The 22,586-nt window shown below is 34.3% G+C and overlaps 1 protein-coding gene across 1 annotated transcript in view; it reads left to right on the forward strand.

The window, feature by feature from the left end:
- The window catches only part of LOC145292935 (uncharacterized), a 45,722-nt gene that overhangs the window by 16,984 nt on the left and 6,152 nt on the right, over positions 1–22,586 (forward strand). The window contains exons 5-8 of the mRNA XM_080139105.1: positions 5,885–6,028; positions 14,050–14,160; positions 17,871–18,088; positions 20,012–20,093. Of these exons, the coding sequence (XP_079995231.1) occupies positions 5,885–6,028; positions 14,050–14,160; positions 17,871–18,088; positions 20,012–20,093 (555 nt within the window). The remainder of the gene's footprint in view (positions 1–5,884; positions 6,029–14,049; positions 14,161–17,870; positions 18,089–20,011; positions 20,094–22,586) is intronic.

Consider the following 22,586-nt stretch of genomic DNA (forward strand, 5'->3'; position numbering starts at 1 on the left):
TAATGAATGAGACTTCGGAAGTGTTGTGGAGCTTCGTTGGCGTCTAACCTCTGAGCTGAGCGTCGCCGGTTGTCGTAAAAACCCACTTTTCATCGCAAGTCACAACCCGGTCGAGAAACGGGCCATTCTTGTTGAGTAAAAGAAGAGGAAATGACATTTCATAACCATGTTTCTTTTGCTTGTCATCCAATTCGTTAGGCACCCATTTATCAAGTTTTTTTTTCTATTTTCAATCTCTCTCAAGTGTTTGAAAATCATTGTATACGTTAAGTCTAATTCAGAAGCAAGTTCTCGAACAGTTGTACCTGGATTGGCTTCAACCAAGGCTCTTAATTGATCATTGGCAACATCCGATGGCCGACCACTACGCTCATTATCTTCCAGACTCTCGTCACCGCAACAAAATTTCTTAAGCCACCATTGTGTTGTAGTTGTTATTGGGCCAAAGGCTGCGTTGATACTGCAAACTGTTTCCGCAGCTTTTCGTCCTAGTTTGAATTGAAATAAGAAAATTGTGCAGATTTGCTTCTTTTCAATCTTGTATTAAACGTTCTGAAAAGAAGACAGTTTTTTAAAACGATTGTAATTTAAACGATTAAACAGCGGAAAACGTCCTTTAAAATGATATATGAAGTAAAAGTATTATAAGGAAAACTTTTTTGAAAATGCATGATTTTAAATCAAAATTAAAAATTCTGCAAGAACTTTCTTCTCAACCTAATATATCTAATAAAAGTTAGCTTAGTTGTTTCTAATCTAGTTAAGTAATTTACTTTAGCAATACTAGTCTTGTATATATAATTACAAGTTAGAAAAGCATTTCATCCAAGGCATGAAAATTGTTAAACAAAATGTTCTTACTATAGGCTTTAAAAATAAAGGTACAAGATTCAATTTGAAATTTATTTATCTTCAAAGTGTACGTTTATACATTTTACAAAGTAAAGTATAAAAATTTAATACCTTACTTTGTAAAATGTATAAAAGTACACTTTGAAGATAAATAAATTTCAAATTGAATCTTGTACCTTTATTTTTAAAGCCTATAGTAAAAACATTTTGTTTAACAATTTTCATGCCCTGGATGAAATGCTTTTCTAACTTGTATCGTATCTTTTTAAGATTATATTTTATTTAATTTATTAATTTGGATTTAAAAAAAAAGATGAATGTGGTTTTGTATGTATTTATAAAAACTCTCCTACTCTCTACTTCAGATTGTATTTCTCCTCACACCACAACTCATTTTTGCAACCCCCTCTTTGTATTATTACAGGTCTGAATATTCTCTCTGTTTCAGTTTGTAATTCTCCTCATACCACAACTTTTTTTGCAACTCCCTCTTTGTCATACATGTCTGAATAATGAGAAAATCTGAATTTTTTTAACAAAATCTTTAAAATAACTTTTTTAGATTAAATTTTTTTAAACTTCTTTCAGAATAGAAAATCTTTACAATTTAATAAGGAACATATTTCATGTAGGTTTCATTAAAAATATTCAGTAGATAACGAGAAAAATAGAGACGAAAATTTCAAAAAGGGTGTATAACTGGTTACGCTCAATAGTAGTCCTCGCTAGCGAAAGACTTTGTTATTGTTATTCTATTATTATTATTATTATTATTATTATTATTATTATTATTATTATTATTATTTAAAACATTTTGTGTCCTGGGCTTTCGCGTGAGGACTAATTAAGTTGATTAATTGTTGGTTTATTTTAAAGTAGCTGAGTAGAGGCCACAAAAGTTATCAGTGATGAACATCATCTCTTTCATGGACATGAATCAACGATCCAACTACTACAGTTAACGAGAAGCTTTCTTGGTCATGTCGAACTCTTAACAATATCCGAGAAAGAGACCAGACTACAACTATGAACAAAATGGCTAGATAATAGCCCTCCCTTTTGCTACTAACATAGGAATCTCCTCTTTCTAAGGACCTTTGCAGTTCAGAATCATCTTGCCTCAGTAGAAAACGCTCAACCGCACGAGAACAAGATTGGATTGATCAAAAGTTGCTTTAACCAGATGACATTACGAAATTGACCCAACTATCTGCAAAATGGGAAAAGGGGGATCATACGGTGTAACCTTACCTTGTCTACCTTCTACTGTCCAACCGATACGGCTTGAGAGATCTTGCAGAATACAAAAATAATGCCAAGGACTGCGTAAAAAAGTGGGAAACCGTTGCATGACCCCATGCTTCAAAGACATGCGAAAGAGAAGTTTAATTATTTAAGGACACATTTACTGCGCTGTTTCACATTAAAATACTTACAATCGTTTCCAAACGTTCATTTTTAAGAGCATGTGGCCGTCATCTTTCTTTATTTTTACATCGATGGAACCCTTGAAACCTTATTTGCACTGTTCGATCACTTGCCAAACATTCTTTGTGTCTTACTATATTAGTAATCTATTTATTAGGTAAACCTTTAACTTTCTTAAGAGAATTCAAATTCCGAGAGACTGTTTATAGCTTTTGATTTATTGTCGTTTTGTTGGTAGTTGACGCGAGACACAAAATGAAAAACATGTAAAATTCTTTCTGGTTTTAAGTCATACTTTGTTTATTAATGATCTGCAAACGATTACAAAGTTCTCATTGTCAGTTCGCTATTCATCTACTTGATAAACTGCTCAAATAATTTCCAAAACGTTTGTATGCACATTAACTATATTGGTCCACAATAAGATTAGCTTAAAGTTGACTTCTTGATCGCCCGTCTCTCCATTTCAATTTTTTCTCAGTCCGTCTGTTTCTCTGTCTTTTAATTTATATAGGCTCCTTTTGCTTACATAAGGATTGATGTCAATAAACATTCCACACATTTATTACTTGTTTTATTAGATAATCTGCTATGAAAGTTACTGCGAATACTTGTGTGTATATTGTATGCCGCTACAAGTGAATTACGATGTTTTGTGTGTGATTAATTTAACTTAATCTGTCTCCCCATCTCTGTTATTTCTCTGATTAGCTCTTTGGCATCCCATACCCATGTCTATTTATTTATATCAAATCCCCTTGCTTACATAAAAGTCGATGTCAATAATTATATCACGAACTTTACTTTCTGTTTAAAACTTCCTTAACCGAGTAGTTTTACTAATTCTTAAATATAGTTTTATAGTTTCGAGTCTTGATCTTTCGTGTCAAAATTCATTTAAGCACCTTGTCCCACTGTGTTACCTTGAACAAATGTATAATTCTAATCACCTGCATTCGTAATAAAAGACCACAAAATTGTGGCTATCTTACCTAGCATTCCTCATCACCTGTGCAATAAAGAAAATACATTAAACAACAAAACTCTACACTCTATGGCAGGCACGACAGGAAGACGAATGAACACATTTCTAAAGAAATGGCAGAAACACTAGAGGAAGACCTCCAATCTGTGGTGGAATGGGGACAAAAGTGGTTGGTCGCGTTTAATGCTGCCAAGACTAAACTAGTTTCATTCAATAATTACAAGAAACCCTCTCTACCACCTATAGCAATGGCCAACGACTGAGAGTACATCTTTCAAACTCCTTGGCCTAACGTTCACAGGAAACATGAGTTAGAACAATTACATTGAAGGCATTGCCAGGGCCGCTGCAAGAAAGGTGGGCTCTCTCTACCGTGCTAGACAACTACTAACACCCGAAAGTATCCTGTACCTCTATAAGGCCACCATTCGCCCATGTATGGAGTATTGCTGTCACATCTGGGCTGGTGCATCTGCTACTAGTCTCTCGCTCCTTGAAAAGGTTCAAAAGAGAGTCGCAAACCTGATAGGCCCTGAACTGGCATCTAAGCTTCAGTCTCTGTCCCATCGGCGAAATGTTGCATCCCTCTGCCTTTTCTACAAGTATTTTAGTGGTGAATGCTCTGAGGAACTGCAATCACTTCTGCTCCCACGACGTGAGCACCCTCGACAAACCCGACAGGCTGCTAAATCCCACCCCCACACTGTAGAGATCCCTAGATGTAAAAGATCTTTTTACTCCAATAGTTTCTTCCCCAGAACCGCTAGACTCTGGAATTCCATTCCAGGTCCCTGCTTCCCCAACAGTACTGACGTGCAGAAGTTCAAGTGCAACGTGAACTGACATCTTGCTGCCCAAATCCCTACATAGTACCCCCAGTAGTTGTTGCCCCTGATAGTAGCCCCCTACACCAAAGTGGCAATTTGCCTTGTTTGGGGTGAAAATGTAATAAAAAAAAAAACTAAAAAAAAACTAAAACTAAATCTAAATAATAAAAAAAAATCAAATTAACAACACTAAAATTATTTTCCATAGTAAGTGAAAATACATAATTCAGAATAAAAAAATATAAAATGTCATAATTGGCGCAGTCGTCCCAGAAGGCCATCTAACAAAGCATTATCTTTTCCTTTCATCTTCTGACTAGGTTTATTGTCCATCGTTTGATGTGATCTCATTTGTGAGAACAAGCCGATGGGACTGTCCAGGTTATGTTTGCACCAAAGCCAAACTGCCTCTCGTTTGTACAGTTGGATTTATCCCATATTAAAACCAACTTTACACAAGAAAATAAAATCTCTCTCCCACCCACCCCACTCTGTCTGTCTCTCTCTCTCTCTCTGTCTTATTCATGCGTGCACTTTTGCAACCATTTCCAAAAAATTATATCAAATTTCTTTTAGTCTGTCGATCTTTCTGTCCGTTCCACCTTTTCTGGTAAACTACTGTGCTGATCTGGCTTAAATTTTGCATGAACTTTTGCTATGATAAGGTGCAACGAACCAATTATAATCGTCTGCATCCAATCCACAGTTAAGAATAATGAATTAATAAGCAATATTATTTATGGTAAAATGAACATAAATTTAAACATATTCAACCATCAATTTCGCATAAAACACTCATTCTAAGCCAACGGGCTATAACTTTTGCATGTTTTTAATAGACTAAGAAGTCTAGTAATTTATATAGTTCATAATTTAGTGAGACAACTAATTTGACGTAAATAGAATATTCTATATTCTATTTAAAATAGTTACTAACAATTAAAGAAAATTTTTTTTTTAATGACACAAAATATTTGACATTTTTACCTTATTATTACGTTTCATGGTAATATTTATTTTAGGCATATGAATGAAACATTTTTTATGGCATAAAAATTAAACATTTTTCATGGCATAACAATGAAACATTTTTCATGGCATAACAATAAAACATTTTTGATGGCATAACAATAAAACATTTTTCATGGCATAACAATAAAACATTTTTCATGGCATAACAATAAAACATTTTTCATAGCATAACAATGAGTCATTTTTTTGACGTAACAATGGTACATTTTTTTGACGTAACAATGGGACATTTATCGTGGCGTAGCAATTAAACACTTTTCATGGCATAACAATTAAACATTTTTCATGGCATAACAATTAAACATTTTTCATAGCATAACAATAAAATATTGTTTCATAGCATACCAATGAAATATTTTTCATAGCATACAAATGAAATATTTTTCATAGCATACAAATGAAATATTTTCCATGGCATTACAATTAAACATTTTTCATGGTATAACAATGAAATATTTTTTATGGCATAACAATGAAACATTTCTCAAATCATTGTGTTATATTAAGAACAGAGTTTTCGTAAATATCCAAAATAAATCACGTATTTTTTTGTTTTAGTTTAGGAAACTTAAGTCGTAATGTGCATCCCATCTTTTAATCCTCAATCTTATCCAGGCGATTGATACTTAACCCAAGTACAGGACTTGGTAAGCGGTGTTACCCTAAAAATTAATTTTAGATTAAGCGGGCACATTTTATAATTAAAACCAAAACAACGGTTTTTTTTTTTTTTTTTTAATTATTTTGTTTTGTCTTGTAGCGAAACATGGACGCATTGACAGACGCTGTCCACCCAGCAAGCCAATCATTAAGTCAACGACAACAACCACAACGAAACTTGTTACAACCAAAGCTGCTATAAAGAATACATCACCCAGACCGGAAACAGCACCTGATAATGCAGGTAATAGGATTTACTTGCTCATCTCCATACGAGGACAAATTATAACGCAATGTTGATTTTTATGTGGCGAATTAAATTATATTTTTTCAAAATGTTCTATCTATTCAATCTCAGTTATTATATTCTTATTTTGAGAAGAGATGGGTTCTTTCACTTGAAGTGATCCCATTCGTAAAGGAGTATCAGGGTATTGTTTGTTCTCAGTCCAGTGTGTTACATTTCTGAATAGTTGGAGTAAACACGTTAAAAACCGACCATGTCTCTTTGTCCTCGTAGGGAGGCAAATACTTTTGTTTTTTATCTTTGGCAAATGCATTTGTTGCCAGTTGGGAGAAGCAGATTAAAGATGATGAAGCAATATCTGATCGTATGTGTATTTAATTAAAAAAAAAACAACATTTTTCATTCCAAACAAACCTTATTACCACTTGGATATAAAGGGCTACTATTTGGGATCATGTTTAACAGGAGACTGTTAAGAGTTGAGCTGCAAGATGTCTGTTCACATTACATTAGCACTACTACAGTCGGAAAGCAGGAAGAAACTATTAGAGTAGAATTCTTTTCGACATCTAGGGACCTCAACAGTGAAGGGGTGGAGTTTTGCTGCTTGTCAGGTTACTCGGGAGTATGTACGTTTAGGGAGCACAAGTGCTAGCAGTTCATCAGAGCACATTTTATTAAAGTACTTGTAAAATAGGCACAGGGATTCAACATCGTGGTAATGGGACAGACGTTGGAGATTGGCTGGGACCTATTAGGTTTGAGATTCTTTTTATGGACCCTGTTTAAGAGTAAAAGAGTAGTGGTAGATACACCAGTCAAGAGCTGACAACAATACTCCAAGCATAAGCGGATTGTGGCTTTGTAAAGATATAGGATACTTTCAGGTGTGCTTGGCCTTTTGGCCAAGATCAAAGTGTTTTTCTTTAAACGAAATAAATTAAATATAAAGATCAAAGTGTAGTATCTGTTCCGGCAGATACTGCAAGTTATGACTAGCTATGACTAGCAAAGACCAGATGTGGGGGCAACCCCACATGCCTGACCTTTAACCAGCTCCCATTTCCCACCTCTCGGGAGCTGGTCCCCTTTTTCCCTTCCCCCTCCCTTCACTCCTCACATTAAAAATCGGCCTTGTGCCTAATTTGCTCGGTGGGGGAGCAAATAAACACCATCTGTTCCGGCAGATACTGCAAGCAAAGACCATATGTGGGGGCGACCCTACATATAAGACCTTGGTCAATATAGGGGAAACCCTTCATACCAATTGTCACTATCCAGCTCCCCTACTTCCGGGAGAGTTGGTCCCCATTTCCCCTTCACTCCTCACTTTAAAAATCGGCCTTGTGCCTAATTTTCTCGGTGGGGGAGCAAATAAATACCTCAAAGTGTAGTATCTGTTCTTCAGATGCTACACTTCAATTTCTTGTTTTCTCTCAGTGAAATAGCAATCCTTCACGACTGAGACAATTTTTTTTATTTTTGTTCCTTTTCTCCACGTTAAAAACCAACCCTCATGTCTAACTTTGTCCTATGGGGAGGCATTGTAAATAGGTACTCTCAGGTGTGATTGATTTTCTAGCACGGTAGCATTTTGGTCCCTGTGAAACATTGTTTCAGCAGATGTGTTTGTTGTCCATCGGAAGAGGCTGCCTACTCTTTGTTTTTGTTTTGTTTTTCATCATGGAGGGAAATAGAAATGTAACCTATCTGTTCTGTCATCTCTTAGAGGAGAAGACATCCTTCTAGGGGGGACATCATTTTATTCTATTTCCCGATTCAAAGTGTCCCTTTTTCAGAGTACTCGATTATCTCCACAATAAAAAACGACACTGCATTAAAGTTTTCCATCGTAGGGAGATAAATTAAATCAAATAACAGATAGCCTAAACCATTTTCAGAACAGGAACGTTGGTTTGTTCCCAATTATCCTCCCAGAAATTAATTTCTGCAGCTGAATGGGGTGTTTTTTATAAGACCTGGTATTTTCAAATGACTGATCAAAGTACCAAGCAAGCTCGACATTTATTTCTATAATTTCTATGATTTAATATGAACCTGTTTTAGCTTTGTATCTTTGTACGTACAAGGCATAATGGATAAAGTACTTGGTAAAATTCAGTTGTAAGTTACACCCTTCTAGATGTTGAAGGTTCAATCCCAAGTGCAGACGACACACAAAATGCAATTGTGAAATATTTAATCCTTCTATACAGTCATGGTTTATGGGACGAGAGCATGCTACTCCCATGGATTAAATAAAGGTTCCATTCCAAATTCCATACAGATTCCTGAGTTTGACAGAAAAGTTCCTGAGTTCCACACTGCTATTACAATATTTTTTTAAGGGAGGGAAGTTTAGCAACCTTCAGTCTATAATAGAATGGGGCCATAAATGGTTGGTAACAGTTAATACTACTAAGACTAAGCTTCTTTCCTTTAACAACTACAAAATCCTTCTCAACCAACAATTCTCATGACAAATAACACCTTATCTGAGAGCTCATTCTACATAGTCCTTGACTTAATATTCAATAGAAGAATGAATTGGAACAAATACCTTGAAAAAATTGCTGTGTCTGCTGTAAAGAATATGGGTTTCTTTTACTGCGCTAGAAAATTACTTACACCAGAGAGCATCGTATAGCTTTACAAAGTCACAGTTCGCTCATGCATGGAGTATTTTTGCCACATCTGGGTTAGTGCATCTACCGCTAGTCTCTCCCTCATAAACAGGGTCCAAAAATAGTATTAAATCCAATAGATCTTACACTATCGACCAAGCTTCAACCTTTTTCTCATTGTCACAATGTTGCATCCTTGTGTCTTTTTTGCAAGTACTTTAATGGAATGTGCTCTGATGAACTGATAGCATTTGTGCCCCCTTGTGCATACATACTCTCAATTTATCTGACAAGCAACAAAATCTCACTCTTCATTGTTGAAGACACAGATGTCGGAAAGCCTCCTTTTATGAGTAGTTTCTGCTAGACTTTGGAATTCCCTCCCTGTTTCCTGCTTTCCTGACTGTACTATCTTGCAGAAGTTTAAATCTACTCTGAATAGACATCTCACTGCTCAACTCTTCACAGTTCTCTGTTAGGTACGGCACCAAATGGTAACCCGTTACATCCAAGTGGCAATATGCTTGGCTTGAGATGAAAAAGAGTATATATATATATATATATACTCGCAGTCCGCTCAAATATGATACATTAATTTATGCAGATTTTGTATTTATTAATTTAAAGCTAATTCTCTATTGATTATTATATTGATCCCAATGTATAGTAGCGATTTCAAAAGTTAAAATAAAATATGACTTGGGTGCTATCAGCTAGAATCGAAACCAAAACATTTAGCTCTGAAGTGGTGTTCACTACCATCAAAACTTAAAAATTAATTCAATTTAATGTATAATTGTATATTTGCACATGTGTACAGGAGCACTTTAAGTTTATTTACACCTGCCCAGTTTTAATTTTCCAATTTTGACCCCCTAGCAGCTATTTTTTACCGGCTAAAAACGAAATTAAATTTCTTGCACAGGTGTGAATCGCCTATATATCTAGTTTCAAGTTTGTGGACTAAAAATTGACAAATTTTGGTAGAGAACATTCTGCACAGACAGACACACACACACACACAGACATGGTCACTTTTACACACACACACACACACACACACACACACACACATATATATATATATATATATATATATATATATATATATATATATATATATATATATATATATATTAGTGTTGGGATGATTACTCAGAATCGGAATCAGTATCGGAATTGGAAAAATTGATGTCTATTTTTCGATGCCAAAACGATTCTTTTAATTGTTTTTTTTATTTGATTTTGTTTAAAGTAAAATCTTCCATTGCTGCTAATAATGATAAAATAATAAATATTTATTGATTTTATTATATCAGTAAAACTAAAATCGATAGATCATTCTCCACAAGTATATTTTGACGTTTATGAAAATATCTGCATATTTAGCATGTATTTTTTCCGAACATTGGGGGAAATAACAATTTATAGTTAAATAATTAGAGATTTATAAAAAATCAGAATCGGTAATTGTATCGGAATCGGGAATTTAGTACAGAATTGGTAATTGTATCGGAATCAGGAAAAATATTGGAATCGTCCCATCACTAATATATACACTTGTGCCCGATATTATTCATACCCTTCGGATCTTTGAGATTTCTATAAGAATATTGCTCAAACCAGAAGGTAGACAATATTAAAGGGATTTCAAACAATAAATCAAGCATAAACATTTAATTTAAACTCAACAAATAGATAAATTATGCAAGTTTGAAACATTATACAAAGAAAAACAATAATGGCACTAGTTCAAAATTATTCATACCTCTCTTACTAATAGTCAATAGCATGCCCTTTATTCTTAATAACTGCCTGTAACCGTTTTGGATATTTATCAACAAGGTTTTTACAAGCATCAACACTGATTTTTGACCATTCTTCAATGCAGTAGTTCTCCAAATCCCTCAAATTTCTAGGTTTCCGCTTTTTAACCTCAGTTTTCAATATGTGACAGAGGTTTTTGATAGGGTTCAGGTCGGGACTCTGGCTAGGCCATTCCAAAACATTAATTTGATTATCCTCAAACCATTTCTTGACTATTTTGGCAGTATGTTTTGGATCATTATCCTGTTGAAGGACCCAGTTTGGTCCTAAATGGAGCTTCTCCGCATCCTGTCTAATGTTTTTCTGGAGTATCTCCAAATATTGCTCCTTCTTCATGGTTCCATCTATCTTGACCAAACTACCTGAACCACTAGCCGAAAAGGAGCCCCAAAACATTAGGCTACCACCACCATGTTTCACCATGGGTATGGTGTTCTTGGGGTTGTAAGCTTCTCCTTTCTTCCTCCAAACGTAAGAAGCATCCATATGACCAAACAATTCAATTTTTGTTTCGTCAGTCCACAAAATACTTGAGAAAACGGACTCTGGAGAATTCACATGGGTCCTAGCAAACTTTAGACGTGCTGCAAGGTGTTTTCCGGTGTGCAATGGAGTCCTTCTTGGTCTTCTTCCTTTCAGACCATTTTCATGCAGAGTCCTTTGCAATGTTTGCCTTGATATTTTTATGCCAGAAGACTCCAGATTTTCTAAAATGTCCTTAGTAGTGGTGGTTGGATTTGCATTAACACTTCTTACAATATTCCTGGTGGCTCTAGCAGACAGTTTCCTTTTCCTTCCTCTACCAATCAAGTTGTTTGTTGTGTGGTGGCTCTGGAATTTTTTGATGATGCTCTGTACTGTTGCTGTAGGGACCTCAAATTTCTTGGAAATTGACTTGTAACCTAAACCATCCTTATGTGAATTCACAATTTTAGTCCTAAGATCATTACTAAGCTCTTTTTTCTTCCCCATTCTAATAATTTTTATTCTTTTATTGGTTTTCAGTTGATATCATTTTAATTTCTGAAAAATGCAAAAAAACGAAATGAAATTAATCAAAGGTTGTATAAAAGCATTCAAAATAAGAATCAAACAGGAAACAAACAGTCAGAAACTCGATTAATACTGAAAAAATAAGGGGGTATGATTATTTTTGAACATTGCAGATTTTATAAATAGCTGTATATTTCTTTTATTACAAGTATCCCGAGATTTTAAAATGACAAAAATGATCAGAAGAGGTTTATTAAGAACATGCATCAATATGGACGTAAACAATAAATTCTTACAAAGTTACACCTAATAAACTCAATTTTCAAGGGGGGATATGAATAATATCGGGCACAAGTGTATATATATATATATATATATATATATATATATATATATATATATATATATATATATATATCATTTAATATTTTTACTCTACTACTCCACCGATAGAATCATCGTATTTTTTGTGTACTAATGACTTTCTTCTTATCAAAGCTCAAAAGCAACTGGAGGATAAGGGTTAATGAGTTTGTTAGATGAATAATGAAAAAACACTGGGAGAATCAGTAATAATGGTTTAAAAAGGGCAAATTTTGATTATTTAAGAGGACGGATCAACAAAAATTTGTGAACATTGGACTTGAAAACGACCATGTTGTAGTCAGCTGGGAAGCAGCTGTGTGATATTGTGTTCCACAGATGCATTATATTTTAATTTAAATCTTTTTAAGAGGCCACAAATGTGGTGCATATTGTTCTGTTTGGGGTATTATTTATTTGTCCTTGCACAGTATACAAGCAACTGTTTGCATCAACAGTACCTTCCAGACATCGTACGCAACTGCTGGACCTTGCTGTTCTCGGTATCAGGTGAACCTACAATCATGCAGGTCTAACGGATAGTTACTTTTAATGACCTCAGGTCGATTGATGATGGTTGGGAGAGAACGCATGCTTCTGTTCAGGATCCTGTTTGCTATTTGCCAAAACTGGTGGGAACTAAGCCGCTGCTCAGCTACTTTGGATCTTGCATTTTTTATTACTCTTTTACAGTGGTTGCTGGCAGTCCTGAAAGCAGCTTTAGTCTCAATACATCTATTAAGTTGGTAGCTATGGAAAAAGTGATTTCTGTGTGCAATGGCAGCAGCACATTCTGGGGAGAACCATGGCTGGCTATTAGGTTTTTGTTGGAATTTTTTGGATGGTAGGAATCGGTTTATGCTTACAATTATTCATTCGGTCAGGTCTGATACTATAGAGGACACATCCTTTTTAAACATGGAATGCAAAGGCAGATCAGATATAAGTGTGCGGAAGCCATCCCAGTCAGCCATAGAGTATTGATATACAGTACGGTGGAGAGGTACATTTGAAGACTTATTACATTTCATTTTTATCTTAACTGATACAACCTGCTAACCAGATAATCCTGAAGCAAAATTTTAATGGACCCTGTGCAGAAGTCTAATTCGCTTATCAGCAACAACAAAATAAACATATAGGATTAGTGGCAAGTTTGAGAGTTAAAAATTATAGATTAAAAATATATTTAACCTTTGCAGTAATAAAACGTTTCTAAATCTAGATTTATTATTATGATTGAAATTAATTTTTGTTGTTAAGTAGTTATATGATAGGTAAATATAATACTTTAATGATTGAAATTAATTTTTGTTGTTAAGTAGTTATATGATAGGTAAATATAATACTTTAATGATTGAAATTAATTTTTGTTGTTAATTAGTTATATGATAGGTAAATATAATACTTTAATGATTGAAATCGATTTTTATTCCTTTTTGCTTTGTAGGTGAAAAAAGGATATATTTGTTTAAAGTAACTGAGTGGTCTTAGCTACTTCATTTATCTAGTTATCTGCCTTACTAAACACGTACTCGTGGTTGGAACTTGTATAACCGTGAGGCTTTTGACGTATCTTCCAACATCTTCCCAGGCGGTATTTATAGTTTAACGAGTCAATCATATTCTTTTCGTCATATTCATTACATCAGTAGACAACTTTATTGCATTGCAATGTTTGCACCTTCTCTCTAACGGCAATAATACATATATAATAATATAGTTATTTTCTAGATAGAATAAAGGAAGATGGATATAAGTCAATATTTTTCTTGAATTTGAATATCATTGAGGAATTTGTGGAACTTCATTTTTTTTATGGAAATCACTCCAGACAAGGCATGAAGCCCGTTGATGTAAGAAGATAAAAAGAATAAATATGATTATTGCAAAAACAGGATACGCCTATTTGAAAAGACCATTGTTAAGAAGTAGAAGAAACTGTCAGCAGGAAGAGAGTTCCACAAGCCTATAGTTCTTGGAAAAAAGCTACTTGAACAGGAAGCTGCATTATATCGAGGTATCAAAGCAGTGAATAAACCATCACTAGATCAATGAGTCAAACGAGCTGGGACATACGAAACAGGTAATAAATTACACAAGTTATTGAAGAAGTTGTTGTTTATAATTACAAAATCCCTCATCATCTGGATAATGTTTTAGAGAATTTAAAACATTAACTATTCTCTTTTTGTTTGTTTTCCTCTACAGTAAAAAACCATACAATATGCGATTTCAACGTTGACCTCTGCCAGTGGAGAGATATCAACCACCTATGCCATTTCAAACACGTAAAAGATACTTCACTTTTAGGAGAAACAGGTAATATTATTTTATAACTTATAATATTATTTTATAATTTATAATATTATTTTATCTCTATCTCTCTCTATAAAAGTCACTGTGTGTGTATGTGTGTGTGTGTGTGTGTGTGTGTGTGTGTGTGTGTGTGTGTGTGTGTGTGTGTGAGAGTTCCTTTCTCATAGGTTCTGAAACGGCTGAGCCTATCTTTTCAAAATTTCACACAAAGATAATTTATATTTCTGGCAGAGTTCTTAGATATGTTTTGTACAGAAATTCATCTGATAAGTATTAAAAATCGAAAAAAATGCGATCTTAAAAGTAGTCTTCTTTCTCTTATAGATATAAAGAATTTTTACTGGGGAATATTTTATGTTTCACTGGCGTAACCTTGGCCGGTGTAATGTAAAATATTCTCCAGTAAAATGTCTTCTTTTTCATCTACAAAAGAAGAAAGACTATTTTTAAGATCGTCAAGCTGACGTGATAATGTAAACAAAGACAGACAGAATTTGATGAACGACATTATCATCATTATTAAAAAAATTTTTTTGCGAATAAGTCAACCGGGCAAATTATTCCTTGTAATAAAAATAATCAAGAGAGGATTGATTTTATAATGATACACATGCAATCTGCATAAATTAAAATATCATGTTTAAACGTATTGTACGACTAGGCTATGCTGGGCGTCTAGCTAGTAATTTATGATATTACTTTATAGTTTATAATAATCTTATTTTTAAAAAAAATTTTAGGTTATTTTTTTTAATTTATAATATGACTAGACTACCCGTGGCCAGTTGGGTCAGTATGTTATATTAGCTATGGAATTCATGTATGAGCGTGACACTTGTGACGTAAAGAAAATAGTTTTTTTTTGACATAACAGAAATATTTCTATGAAAGTATATTAAAATGAAAAAAGAATATAGATAGATTTCTATGAGTTGTTCTGTTTATTACAATTGATTATTTTTGAAAATAAATTTACAGTTACTGAATTATAAGTGGTTGGCCATACTTACGAGGGGCGTGCAATAAGTAATGCCCCTGACCCACTTCCCATAGCAGTAGAGCAACGGAACTTGACACAGTTATTAGTCTTTCTCTACATAGGAACCACCCAGAGTTATGCATTTCATGTATGAGCGTGACACTTGTGACGTAAAGAAACGCTTTCCTTTCAAAAACAACTTCATAGCTGGGAAGAGGTGAAAGTCAGAGGGTGTAAGGTCAGGAGAGTAGGGAGGATGGAGGTAATTTCATAACCACATGCACATGCTTCTGATCTGGCGACATGCGAGTTGTGGACCAGAGCGTTGTCTTGCCGGAGGAGGGTACCTTTGCTGATCTTGCCCCGCGTCTTGATTTTGATAGCTTCCCTTAATTTCCTCAAAAGTGAAGCATAATAGGCTCTTGTAATTGTGGTACCCTTTGCCAGGAAATCTGTCATCACTACTCCATCCTGTTCCCAGAAGACTGTGAGCATGACCTTGCCAGCGGAGGGCTGCACCCTTGCCTTCTTTGGAGGTGGTGAGTCCAAGTACTTCCACTGCATTGACTGGGCTTTGATCTCTGGATCATAGTGATGGACCCAGGTTTCATCCTGTGTAATCAGTCTTTTGAAAAACTTTGACTCATCTTCTTGGCACATCTCCAAATTTATCCTCGAGCACTCGACGCGTTCTCGCTTCTGGAATGGTGTGAGCAACCTGGAAATTCATCTGCCAGACACCTTATGCATATGCAAATAGTCATGAATGATAGTTTCCACAGACCCTGTACTAATCTTGACATCTTGGGCTATTTGGCGAATAGTAATGCGCCGATCTTCCAAAATGGCAGCCTCAACTTGACGGACAGATGGCTCATCAATGGCAGAAGGGGGGGGGGCGACCAGGTCTGGGAGCTTTTTCTACAGACTTCCGGCCATGTTTGAATTCACGATGCCAGCGTTTTACAAGATCATATGATGGGGCATTATCACCATAAGTTTCTTTCATTTCATCAAAAGTCTCCTGTGGTGTGCGTCCTTTCAAATACAAAAACTGGATCACTGCTCGACATTCAACAGGCTTCATTTCACATCGGACTCAGTTCAAACACCTGTAAAACAAAAGCCACAATTAGTTCAGAGCTGTAATTTGCCACATAACCCGTAGAGATATAAATCATTTCACATGCAAAATTTCAGCTAGATCAGACAACTAGAAGTGGGTCAGGGGCATTACTTATTGCACGTCCCTCGTATAGGTAAATGTGCACTGAACAGATACTATAATACTTATACTTAAATTCAAATTTTGATATATCTGCTTTATTTTTTTTTTTACATCGTTCATTTCTGTATTACGTTTAAGTTATTTTAAACCCCACTCTTCCCATGTTAAATAATAATTTCGAAATAATAACGTTAATATTTCAGCGTCCCAATTGTTCTTTTGTTTTTGGTTTATTTTAAACCCCACTATTCCCATGTTAAATAATAATTTCCAAATAATAACATTAATATTTCAGTGCGCAGGTTACGCGTGCATGCGCAACCGGATGTCGTAAACTGGAAAGTGGGTTACATACATCGTTACAAGGTCATTTGAGTTTTATAATTATATAGATTATTATAACCTAAAATATTGATGACCTCAGAAAAAAAATTAAGTCTGGACAGTGTATGGAAATGTATGCACTACAGGATATTTCGATGATATATCAAATTTAAAAGAATGGATTAGAGTTCTTCGGTTAGTAGATTTAGAATAGTGCAGGTAACAGGGTCAGTTCACAATGGAACGAAAACATAGGAGGAAGTGATCAGAATGAAAGAAAGAGGGATAAATAAATACCTGACCAGAAATAGTTTCGTTTGGAAGTCATCTTCTAAAAGCCATTCAACACATGCCAACATGTCTAACAGAGTGAGCGTGTATGCAAAAGCCAAGCCATGGGTGAAATGACATCAGAGTAGGAAAAAAAGAAAGACTAAAAATAAGAATGTGTGCACAGACAAGAGAGCATGTTTGAGAGCACATTCGAGATGATGTTCGAAACGACGTTCAAGATGACAAAGATTAGAGAGATGGAGCGCGATCACCTTTTATTCGGGAAAGTGCTCGGAAATAAATGTCGTCTTTACAAAAAAAAAGGAGTCGAGTAATTACTTGTCTTATGTTCCTTGCGACGTACTCTGCTACGACGTGTTGGGTCCGGAAATGTCTACATGTTAACACTTATGTAAATGTCTGTGTAATGTTACACGTGTAAAACGGACGTTCAGCCAAATATGATGTCGATGATGATTATATATAAAGTACAATTTTGCTTTGTCAAATAAAAACGTTCGCATCTTTTGTCTCCTACTGCATATGGTTGGTTCATTTTAACTTTCAATGACATTCTTGGCTTCCATTTAAAAATAAGTTCAGTTAAATAGAGCCATATTGTTCCCTTGCTCCTGCTTCCCTGACTGTGCTGACATACAGAAGTTCAAGTGTAATCTGAACAGATATCTTGCTGCCCAACTTCCTACATAGTATGCCTGCAAATCTAGTCCCAAATAGTAGCCCCTTATGACTTAGTGATCCTGTGCTTTGTTTTATATTGAAAAAAAAAACCCCAAAAAACAGCAAAAAAAAAAATGAACAGCTATTTCATTTTATTTGCAATGAGCATTGTTAAGGCTTTCAAAACCATTAATAATTTTAAGAATCTTTTTTCTCCTTATGATTCAGGGTACCTAATGTTGTCGGAAGATACTTGTAAGCGAGCTACTTTATTGGTCAGACTGAAAGAATTTGACTTCCAACTTCATTATTTGATGAAAGGAACCGGGAACATGTCTCTTACAGTCGGCGTACTTTATGGATTTGCTGGGCGTGAACCAATTTGGAGCTGCAGTTCTTCCCAAGGGCTAAAATGGCATAAAGTCGACATAAACGTTCAGTTAATTGTGTGTAAATTTTCTGTTTCTAATATAAAACTTATATGGTCGAATTTTAAAAGTCACACCTATATATATATATATATATATATATATATATATATATATATATATATATATATATATATATATATATATAGTGTAATATAATAATTCTCCACGTTCCAAATATCAAGTTTTCTCAGTTGGTCATTTATTATTTTTCAAATGGTATCCATTATAATATTGTTTCGTATTGCGACTAACAAGTTTACAAAATTTTTATAAGTTTTTTAAGGTAAATATCTGATGAGTATGTGACTAAATATGCAGCAATAACATAATTTTACAGACTTGTTAGTCGCAATATGAAACAATCTTGTAATGGATACCTTTTGAAAAGTAATAACTAATCAATTGAGAAAACTTTTTTTGAACCAAATAAAAAGGCATTCATTGAAAGCTTCCGGTCGTACAACCTTAAATAATGTTTTCTTCTACATAATCTCCTTCTTCCTTAATGATTGTGGAAGAAATCGAAGACGGGAGAATATTATTTATTTCTGACCGCAAATTGACAGTCTTTTATGTGCATTACAAAGAACAGATGGTCTATACAGTTTCAAGGGAAAGTATCCATTACAATATTGTTTCGTATTACGACTAACGTGTTACTCGCAGTACGAAACAACATTGTAATGTATACCTTTTGAAAAGTAAGAAATGACCAACGGGGAAAACTTGATATATGCTCAGAAACCCAATAAAAACTCATTCATTTAGCTTGAGCTTTATTCAGAATTTACAAAATTTATATAAATTATTTTTTCATTATAAAAAAAATTATTTATGAGAAAGATTTTTATTACATTACGGTTGATATATACAAACCGAGTACGTTTCAAGTAAATGACTAACTATATATATATATATATATATATATATATATATATATATATATATATATATATATATATATATATATATACGTATGTATGTATGTATGTCAGTATTGCTGTGGTTTCCTAGATGTTAATCCAATGAAATTCCGGTGTTCAAAAAATAATTCCCAACAACAAGCAGACCGGTATGATAGAATAATTTTCTTTATCCATATAAACATTATTGGATGCATATGTGCATATATGTTTCAGCTGTGATTTTTTTTTCAAAATACAGCAGCACTAGGCCAATTAAAATCAGTTGAAACTAGTGGTCTGATAATATTAATAATACATTACCTCATAGTACTTCGTTCAAACTTCTCGGCTTAACGTTCATAGGGAACATGAATTGGAAAAACTATATTGAAAACATTGCTAAGGCTGCTGCAAAGAATGTCAGCTCTTTCTACTGTGCTAGAAAATTACTTACGACTGAGAGTATACTGTACCTTCACAAAGCCATTATTCAACATGTTGTCACATTTGGGCTGATGCATCTGCTATTAATCTCTCACTCTTAGACAGGGTTCTAAAGAGAATGTTTTCTTGCTTGAAATGTTATTCCATTTTATTCCTGATGAAATGCCACCTCGTTTTAATTTTGATGTTCTTTCTTGTTCAGCCTTTTTTTCTGGCTGTTGATGTAATTCTGTGTATGCTAATTTTGTTTAGTTTAAAAGCTGTATCAGTATATAAATAACTATGAAAAGAAAAATACCTCAAAATAAATAACTAAATAAGTATCCGAAGATTAATTTTGTTCTGTGCCTGCAGTTTATAGAGATCTCACTTTTTTGATTTAGTAGCTTTATTTTTTTTACGTCTGTGAAGTTTATTATTGTTAAGCTGTAAGAGATTACCTAACAATCTGCACATTCTTAACCATGTCAGAATTTTCCAGTTGACTACTGAAGTAAATCTCTAGCTTACAGGAATAAATTCTGGAAACTTAAAAAAATATATTAATTCTTTTTCTTAATTTCTCTTATTATAATGTTATCTCTTGCAGCATTTTGACCCAAGAATTAGTGTGTACATCGATGCTGAAGTCAGTGGAGATTCTATGATCGCAATCGGGAATATTGCAAATGGTAAGTAATCCTTTCTGTTTTTAGTTTCTTTGTCGGAATTTTTTTCTTTAATCACAGAAAGTGTAGATATTCATCTAATAGATAAAGTAAAGTCAGTTCATTCATCTTTGTCATTGATAGCTTTCTTTCTTCAAAATCAACATTTGATTTTGGATCATCAGTTTTTATTTTGGAGCTTTGCAGCATGTTGTTACAATAGAATAAAATATACTTTATCTGTCAAAATTATTTTTAAATGGACGCCATCTGAAAAAAAGGGACATAACTCTCTATTAAGGAGAGCTGAAAGTGGACATCGTATCTCTTCCTTCCCTTATTTTGGCCTTTAGTCCTCACATTTCATAAGCGATGTTTCGAACAAAGGGGGAAGAATTGCTGTTTTCTGGATTGGAATATATTCATCTAACATGCATTGGCTAGTCTTTGACTTTGATGTGGTATTTAAAAAATCTTTTTACATCAAATAACCTCATGCCTTATCTGGAACGATTTCCATAATTGAATAAAAAAAAACTTAGTTCCCTTTGACTGGAATAAAAGAATATTTGGCACAAAAACAAAAAATAAAAAGTAAAACGATTTCAAGTAACTACATTCCTGGACAACGTCGGGTCACTGCAGTTAGTCTATATAAATAAAACAGTCGATAAAAACGACCAGAAATCGTGAACTTGCGCTAAGCCAGTCATATATATATATATATATATATATATATATATATATATATATATATATATATATATATATATATACATATATATATATATATATATATATATAATTATTCCAGGTTGATATTTTCAGGAGATGAAGTTTTAATGAGGTTAAGTCAAGAGTGCCTAATATTAAAGTAGGACAAGGTATACTTTTTTATTTGTTTTAAATATGTCACTACACATTCATGAGCATGTTTCGTCCAGCCAGTTACAAATAACTAGAGATCTCTTCAGGCAATATTGCTTATACGAAAATGAAGTCCGTAAAGGTTATGGATTTCACTTTTGTTATAATTTTTCCAGAAGTCGTGAGTTTCAAATTTCTGCGATTCAATACGCTTTCTTTTCTGCTGATTTCGGTATGCCTTCACTTTTTCAATTATTTCTAGTCTTTATATACTTCTGCCAATTTGTACTGCTTTTGAGCAATGGCAACTGCACAAGTAGAAGTAAACCATTGGGGAGAGTGGGGTTGCTATAGAACTCCCATATGAGAACAGGTGCTTTAATTGCTACTTTGAACCATTCTAAACCCTCATTTGCACACTGTTCCACAGGAAGTGAAAAGATACTATTCAATGGGGAATCCCTAGTGGGATGCGTAATGGCTTCCCAGTAAGCCTTCTTAAAGTACCTTGTCATTTTATGCAATGACTCTTTAACTTGGGTTCGAGAGTTTAGGGTGATGCCTACAAATATCACAATGTGGTTAGCATCCCGAGTGAGCAATGGGCATTTGTTACACAATCCTCGAGAACTGTGGTCAGAAATAGATCCAGAAGTGAGGCTTGCTAATCCTTACTATCTGAAACATGGGTCAGGAATGTCACATTCTGTGTCTGGTAATGGGATATAGAAAAGTTATCTACGATGCTGCCAGCTGAATCTGTGTAACTAGAGTAACCAAGCCAATTACTGTGATCGACATTAAAGCCACTAAATACATGTACTTAGGCAATAGTATCTAGGGAGACTGCTGAATCTACAGTCCTGGGTCGAGGGAGAATATTAGAGAAAATATAAGTAACTAATGCTGTGTTACAAGTTTAATCTAAAGCACATGAAGGCCTGGTCGTATGATTCCGGATTGGATTCTCCAGTAAAGGGGAGGGTGTTTCTAATATAGACTCCAAGTCCGTGAGTCTTTATGGCAAAACAGGAGATAACCAAACATGTTCAAGTGGTTAGAGGGGATTGTTTATGAAGTTTATTATTTATTATTATGTAAACATGTTTTCAATGCATGTGAATAGAAGGATTGGTATGGGTGAACAATGTCTGATAAATAGGAATTTAAAATGGGTCTCAAATTGGTAATTTCTTCCTCAACTTTGCACCAGAGCACTACCGGACTACAAAGGTTAGAAAAAAAAGCCAAACTGCCCAACTGCTAAGATCACTCAATATATACACCTGACTCAGGTGGTAAATTTACATTTAGAACTGCCAGTTCCGAATCTTCAGGTAAGCCATTCTGTGTTTCTTTTGTTCATTCTATTTTAAAAAGAAATTTATTTTATATTTTTTTACATATTGTTGTTCAGGTCCGCTACAATCTGATTGTAAGTAAGGCCACACACAGATTGGTTTTCATTTGAAATAAAATAAATACCTCATTAATGGGAGAATAATGCTGAGACCAACCAATTTAAAAAAAAGTAACGTTCTTAGATAATCTCCAGATGTCTAGTCACACTGAAGAGCTGTCATACAAGCACAAACAGATAGATGCACACACACACACACACACACACACACACACACACACACACACACA

This window comes from Euprymna scolopes, chromosome 14 (assembly GCF_053919585.1).
Source record: "Euprymna scolopes isolate OS-2025 chromosome 14, ASM5391958v1, whole genome shotgun sequence".
NCBI lineage: Eukaryota > Metazoa > Mollusca > Cephalopoda > Sepiida > Sepiolidae > Euprymna > Euprymna scolopes.